Source organism: Helianthus annuus, chromosome 10 (genome assembly GCF_002127325.2).
Source record: "Helianthus annuus cultivar XRQ/B chromosome 10, HanXRQr2.0-SUNRISE, whole genome shotgun sequence".
In the NCBI taxonomy this organism is placed as follows: Eukaryota; Viridiplantae; Streptophyta; class Magnoliopsida; order Asterales; family Asteraceae; genus Helianthus; species Helianthus annuus.
Window position 1 is genome coordinate 131554893 of NC_035442.2, and position 8098 is coordinate 131562990.

Genomic DNA, 8098 nt, shown 5'->3' on the forward strand with positions numbered 1-8098 from the left:
AAATTCTTTAATCGGAAGACCTCTAACTAAGTTTAGCTTAGATAGTTTATTCATATTTTTGAAATTGACATGGCCCAGTCGTCTATGCCAAAGCAGTGACTCCGATTCTGAAGCTTTAGAGATAAGGCATGTTAGATTGTCATTTGTCTTGGCATTCTTCATGTTGAGCACATATGTGTTGTTCTGTCTTGGAGCAGTAAGCATGATCATTTCTGCAGGAACAACATAACCCGGCTTCAGGAACATGCATTCCATGTCATTGAACAGCACTGAGATTCCTTTATCACACACTTGAGAGACGCTCATGAGATTGTAGCATAACTCTGGAACATAGTTGACATTTTCCAGCGTGAGAGCTTCGGATACTACATCGCCTACTCCAACAATCTTCCCTCCCTTTTCGTCTCCGGCAAAGGACACGAAGTCGCCATCAATAAAGCGGAAGTTCTTCAACAGTTCTTTTAACCCCGTCATGTGTCTAGAGCATCCGCTGTCGACGTGCCAGATGTATTCCATGAGCATTCGAAGCCATTTCTGGAGCTTATTCTGATATATACAAATATACAAATATACAGATTAGTTTGATTTAGGAACCCAAATCTGTTTCATTTCAAATCTATCGTGGTTTTGACCCACTTTGACCTCTTTTTGTTTCCAAAGATACGCAGTTGAATCAACCAGATTTTTAACAGATTTCTTAAGATAATTTAGTTGCTGCATGACGTTTGTAATAAAATCATGTTCTGGTTTAGGAAACTTTTTGGTTTTACAATGTTTCGCTGTATGTCCTAAATGACCACAGCGAAAACATCTTTTATGTCTGGGTCTTTTGGTGTGAGAAGATGATGTATGTGATGAGAATCTTGAGCTTTTTGCTTTCTTCATTTTCTTGTCCACTCTGCTTTCATCTTCGGGAAATTCTTCATCACTGTCTGAATCGAGTGAGCTTTCAGACGTGTTGTCCTTGCTTGAATTTTGTTCTTCACTTGCTTCACAACTTGAACATTCGAAGCTTTCATCACTTGTTGCTTGATCTTCAGTTGAGATTTCTGAATGCGAACTTTCTGATGTCTGTTCGTCTTCTGTGGTAATGGCGCTTGATTCTACATCATCTTGATCTTCAGTAGCTTTCTTTTCTGATTCTGTCATACCTGTTCTGGAAGGAATAAATTCGGGAATTTCCTTTGTAAGGAATTTTCCAAAGCTATTCCTTTTTAATTCTGGCACAAATACAGGAGATTCACAAGCAACATTATCATCACGACACGCATAATTCAAACCATGACATTCAGACACATAAGGTTCATGATCACGGGTCTCAAATGTAGGCACATGGCCCTTACAGTCATCCACAGATTTAGTTTTAGGCACTTGGCCATTACAGTCATCCATCCTACTTAAACTATTACATTCATCCTTAACATTGTTTTTAGAACAGTTCCAGACGAACCAGTTAACGGTGGAATAACTGTCGCCTGAATAACCAATTCCTATTTTTGACCCTCCGCAGTCTCCATCATCATCGCACACATCTTCTTTACACTCAATGGAATCTGCATTGCTTTTAGAACAGTTAGCAGTTGTCTCATTTTCATAAAATTCATTTTGTTCAACTGAGGCCTTTTCATTTATGAGATCATTTTCGGGATGAGGAGTAGGCATAGGCACGTAGTTTTTGCTGTGAGGCGGAAAGAAAAGTTTTCTTTCATTTCCGTGCCTATCCTTATAACCAATCCCGTCTTTCACAAACGTTGGTCGTTGGCAATTTTTGATGTCAGTAAAGGCCTTTTGACTGACATTCCATTTATCTATTATAATCTGGAGTTTGTTCTTTTCATTTAACGCTTTTTCTAACCTTTCAGTAAGATCATTTATGATAAAATCTTTTCTAAACACAAATTCTTTAAGAGTTTGCATTTCAGCCAAAGTTGAGTTCAACTTTCTCTGATATGCAGCCTCATTTTGTTTAAGCTCATTACTAATTTTCAAAGCTTTGTCCTTTTGCCTTTCAAACTCCAGATTTAGGAATTTATAATGTGCCACGACATCAACGCATGCTTCGGAGCATAACTTCTCCTTGAAACTAAGTGGAATACTATTTACCAAGTCTTTGTCAGCCTTCTCTTTTGATGCATCTGCTTTCATGGCTGTAGCTTGAACTTTATCCTTTCCTTTCTCAGCATCTTTTTCAGCTTTATCACCAGACTCCACTGAAGGCAGAATACCTTTCAATCCCTGGTCAGCATCATTGTTTCCAGTTGGGATTCCCGTTGTCTGCTTCTCAAAGTGCTTTGCAGATGATTCACTAGAGATTTTGGCCATTAGTGCTTTGTTGACTTGTTCCTTAGCTTCAGTGATCTCTTCGCTCCAGTCATAGTCTTCAACAACCAAAGCCTTTGGCGTGCTGGGAGAAGCGTTGCTTTTGTTCTCTTCGGCAGTGATCTGTTTAGCAGCAGGAGTAGCTTCACTGTTTCCCTCTTTCAACATCGGACAGTCACGCTTGAAGTGTCCAAGATTCTTACAGTTGTAGCACCTCAGCTTAGACTTGTCAAAACCAGCTTTTCCAAGACCTAATCGCTTGCCTGTTTTGTCTTGAAACTTCTTCAATCTCAGAGTGATCATGGCCATTTGCCATTTCAGATCCATTTCTTCCATATCATCTGGATCAACCTGATACATGTCTTCGGCAGTAAACATCTCCTTCTTCAATTCCCCAGACATTAAGGCTTCATAGCTGCTTAGGAAAGTGTTGAAGAGTGCCACATTCTCGGTTGAAACTTTCAGTGCTTGAGTATCGACAGTGATCGTTTTCTCAACAAGTTGTGGGGCTTTAGATGCGCTTGCGGAAGCATTTGCATAAATTAGATCAGAAGCTTGTGGAGTAATGCCCCCTGAAGCGAGAAACGCTACATTCTTCAGTCCTGCTGAAGGTTGAGTTGCTTTAGGTTGATATCCAGCAGTGTTCATCTCTCTCTTGTTTACGTCCATTTCAAATGCCCTTAGAGTGTTGATCAGATCTGTCAGAGTAACAGGATTAGGATTGTTGAGGAATTCCTTCTTGATCATCATACACTGCAGGCTCCATTCCTTGGGGAGCGAGTCAAGCAATTTCTTTATTGCAGCACGATTGGTTACAGGATTTCCAGCTTTCTTCATTTTGGTCATCATGTTTAGGAAGCGGCTAATGTGATCAGACAGGCTCTCTCCACGGACTCCGCAAAACATGTCGTATTGCTTTTGCACCATATCTCTCTTGCTTTCGATCAGTTCTTCATTTCCCTCATAGTACTCGATCAATGCATTCCAGAGTGCATTAGCAGTTCGGTGTTCTTCAAACATGTTGCAGTCGTTTGTTGATAAAGCCATGGTTAGAGCGGCGTGTGCACGACGATCACGTTGAATGAGGGCCTTGTCTTCGTCAGTGAAGGTGGTAGCATCGTTGTTAGGAACCACCGTATCTCCTCTAACTACCGTAGGAACGTGAGGTCCGGCCGTAACGGAGAGCCACAGATTGTAATCCGTGTACTCGAAGAACGATTGAATGCGAGTTTTCCAAGTGCTAAAATCTTCCGCTCCTTTCAACTTTGGTGGGCGAGTTGTGGTTCCAGTTTCAAGTTCCGCTTGAGCGATTGGACTTAGTTGATTTAGCGACATTTTTCTTTGTTTTTGACAAACGTGTGCTGAAACAGGCTTAATTTCGCTGACAAATCTTTAATTTCGCCGGCGAACGGTGTTGACTGATGATCTCCGCTGACTTGTTCGCTATCTTCGCTGACACGTTGTTGGATCCTGCACGAACACCAATTTATCTTCGCTGACAAATCAAACACCAAACGAAGTTAGGTTATAATTGCCGGAAACCGTGATAGGAACGCTGTGATTCGCTAGCACGGTTCTCGAAGTCGCCTTCGATAAATTCGCTAATGGGTCAAATGATACTGTTTCGCTGATGATCAGCAAATTTGCTCGAACGTTAGTCGGCTAATTTGCTGATTATGCGACGGAACACTCAGCGATTCAGACAATATCGCTATGTTCGCTACGTTCAAAGTATATATTCGCTGTATTCAAAAATTATCTTCGTTGTATTCAAAATTATCTTCGCTGTATTCAAAAACTCATCGCTGCATTCAAGTTATCTTCGCTAACCAGAGGGTTTATCACGAACTAAAACCCTCTAATCACTCAAAAACAGCCCAAAAACCATGTTTTGATGCACCAAAATGACCAAAATGACTCCTTAACCAAGTATTAACAACAACCTATCAATTAAACACACCAAATCAATCCATTTTAAGCCCCAAAAATTTGAAAAACCTTGAAACTTTGAAAAACCTTCAAAACAATGAAAAATCTTAACAAGAACACAACAACCAAGAGCACAAAGGCTCTGATACCAAATTGTAGATCCCAAAACGTATCCGGATCACAGTGGTTGGTTGTTTTAGTCCAAAACACCTATTGATTAAGTGTTTGAACTATGACTAGTCAAGAAATATCAAGAATGAAGATGAAGGTGAAGCTAATGGATTGAGGAATACAACTAGTGTTGTATTGAATCCAAACAGAATGATGTAACAATAAACAACCTTGGAAATCAGATCAAAGCTCAATAAGAATGTAAACAACACTTGATTCCACCAAGAGCCAAAAGCTTAAATGTGTTACAATGCTTGGGGTATTTATACTAGCATCCTGACTAACCAGCAAATTTATAAATTTGCTGGAATCTTAACTACACTAGGTCAGGAATATTACTTCTAGATAATTACAAAACAACCCCTAAACATTCAAAAGACATACAAACTACAACTAAACTAATCTAGTACAAGTACCAACGATCTCACATGCTCTAACAATCTCTTATCTGTACAATTTTATCTGTCGTCTCCAGGACTATATCAGGTCATGTTAGTTGGACATCTCCAACTTCTGCCCAACAAACGGGCGTCCTGCACTTCCTTCTATATAACACTTCAAATGGTGCAGCTTGAATGCTGGAATGATAACTATTATTGTACGAAAATTCGATCAATGGAAGATGATCATCCCAACTTCCACCTAGATCAATAACACAAGCCCTTAACATATCTTCCAGTGTTTGAATTGTTCGCTCGCTTTGACCATCCGTCTGAGGATGATATGCAGTGCTGATATTTAATCGAGTGCCTAGGGATTGCTGAAAACTTTTCTAGAAATGCGATGTATACCTCGTATGCCTATCAGAGATGATAGACACTGGCACTCCGTGGAGAGATACAATCTCATCCACGTATAGCTGAGCTAACTTATCTGACCTGTGTATTTCCTTAATAGGTAAGAAGTGGGTTGACTTAGTCAATCTATCCACTATAACCCAAATAGTATCATTTCCTCGCTTTATCTTTGGTAACTTGGTGATAAAATTCATAGTCACCATTTCCCACTTCCAGGTGGGGAGTTCAGGCTGTTGTAGCAAACCTGACGGCTTCTGGTGTTCCGCTTTAACTTGCGTGCACGTCAAACATTTGGCTACATAAGTGGCTATAGACTTCTTCAAGCCTATCCACCAATAATTTGCCTTCAAATCCTGGTACATCTTGTCACTTCCAGGATGAACGGAATACTTAGAACTGTGGGCTTCGTGGAGGATAACATCCTGAAGTCCTCCATGGGTTGGAACCCATATTCGTCCATTTAATCTCAGGATTCCATCCTTGCCATAAGATAACTGCTCAGCTGTTACTCCCAACTTTTCATTAGGATAGTTAGCTTCTAATACAGCTTCTGTTTGAGCGGCTAACAATCTTTCATTCAAACTATTCTTTAATTCAATGCTCTTGGCATTGATTCTTATGGGCTTAACCCTGTCTTTCCTACTCAAAGCATCAGCGACTACATTGTTAAAACTTGTAAGGTAGGCCTGACAGTCCAAGTGTTTCATCACCAATGTCAGGAAGTCTGTCTCGATCTTCTCAACCTCGTGTTGAGGACAGAAATTCTCCTTGATCAATGTCACAAACTGATCCCAAGACAGATTGTACAATGGGATCTTTCCAGTAGCTTGGATCAAAGACCTCCACCAAGCTAGTGCCTCAGCTTTGAATGACTGAGATACAAACTTCACCACATCCCTATCAGCGCAACCACTGATGTCAACCACGGTATCCATTTCGTCTAACCATGTCATGCAGTCAATAGCTCCTTTTTCCCCAGTGAAATCCCTGGGTTTGCAGGAGACAAAATATTTATAGGTACAGGTCTTTGTACGTGGTTCACAATCAAATACAATCTTCTTTGATGGAACACTGTGCTGATTCGAAGAATGTTGTACATCATCCTTCTTTGACTCATGTTGTTTAGAAGGTGGCTTACTATGAGCCTTAGATTGAGTCTTAGGGTGAGATTTGGAATGGGGTACAGATGAGGTCTTACTATGCGTACCACTAGATTCCCTGAATTGCCTATCCACGGCCTTAGATACAGCGGTATCAATCAATGTTCGGAGCTCTTCCCTGGTTATATCGATTCTAGTATTCTCATGATTTTCTAGAGGGTGACTATTAACTTCTTCTGACTTAGTCATGTAGCTTGATTGCTACATAAAATGATGACAAAGATTTTATTCAGAAGTCTAAAACAATACTATCATTCTTGATGATTTATTAACCATGGTATCAATAACCATATTGGTTAATTTGTTAAATATATTCATTCAGGATTTTATTATAATAATCCTTAGTTATAATTAAGACATAATACTAGCACAAAAGGCCAAGTCACAGTGATAATTTAAATTATAAGCCAAGATTTTATAGGATCGAGGCATTGAGGCTTGAATCATAATTCATTACCTCTTCTTGACAGGGAGTCGTAGACCACAACTGTCTTTAGTCTCAAAGGACACTAATTATGGCCCGTAGGCACTTCATCACTAGTGGATAATTAAATAAATAAGAAAGGAATTGAAATAATCAAATTTAAGGATGACTTATGCGATTTTATCGAATCACATTTTGCCAAGAGTGTCAACATGTTTTCAGATGTTAACAAGGATCTGAATCTAATTAAGGAACTACCATCATGGCTCTGTCTTAAAATGACACATGGGCTAGGTTTTGCCCTTTTTTAGATTTTATTAAATAATGGCAGATCTCATAAAAGGAATGATATTTTCATTTATTTCATATATTATATTCATGCATAAAATGACAAAATGAAATTTTAAATTTAACCATTCCATTACTAAATTAAAAAGTACATGATTGCCCTAAACGGGACTTTTAACCGAATTAACTTACCCACGCAGGGGCTAAACAGAAATGACATGCCCACGCAGGGGCTTGAAACAAGGAAATTATAGTAAAATAAATAAATAAGGAATCTTCAAAAATCCCTTTTCTTGCTTTTCCCCTTGATTAAACTTGCCAGACCCTTGAGAAATCCTCGGTTGTTCCTACGCTCTTCTTGAACCTCCCGCTCTACCTGGCTCAACCTTTGGAGGATCTCCTGTTGTTGCGTTGGCGGTATCAATGGCGGCTACGGCAGCTGCTGATGTGGAGGTTGAGGAGGTGGCGGGTGTTGGTACCCATAAGCTGGGTACCCGACTCCCCAGGGAGCTCCATAGGGCCCCTCGGGATTAAGAGCATTGTAGTTCGCCGCTACAAGATAAGGGTCAACTTCGGCGTAGTTGTAGTTAGTGTGGGCTGGCTGCTCAAATGTGTTATATGCCGCAGAACCGGCGTATGCAGGAATCGGGTTATCATAACCCATTGGTGGTGGCGCGACTGGCGCGGAGTCCACCTCAGATATGGGGTTTGAAGGCCCACCCATTTGTGGGTCTTCATAAAGTGGCGCGTAATGACTGCCACTTGAAGGTTGAGGGGTGCTGATACGCACTCCTCCTCGCACGGACATCCGTGCGTTTGATCTCCTCTGCCTCGGTGGTTCCGGAGGCGGCTGTTGAACTGGCGGTGGTGGCGGTGGAGTGACCGCTACAAAACGCGAATCCTCGGAGGGATCCTGCTGCTGCTGCTGCTGAGGCTCTTAGTGGCAGGCGGGAGTAAACACCCAATCGTATTGGGCAAATCTAGCCTCGTAGTTGTCTGGACCACGATAA

At 40.8% G+C, this 8098-nt stretch overlaps 1 protein-coding gene across 1 annotated transcript; it reads right to left on the reverse strand.

Annotated features, from left to right (window-relative positions):
• Positions 1 to 1230: 1230 nt before the first annotated feature.
• LOC118483265 lies at positions 1231 to 3685 on the reverse strand. The gene is made up of 2 exons (XM_035978898.1): positions 2104 to 3685; positions 1231 to 1553 (listed from the first exon to the last, which is right to left on the reverse strand). Exons 1-2 carry the CDS (start codon positions 3652 to 3654, stop codon positions 1491 to 1493), a joined length of 1614 nt encoding a protein of 537 aa, XP_035834791.1. The 5' UTR covers positions 3655 to 3685; the 3' UTR covers positions 1231 to 1490.
• Between the last annotated feature and the right edge of the window lie 4413 nt (positions 3686 to 8098).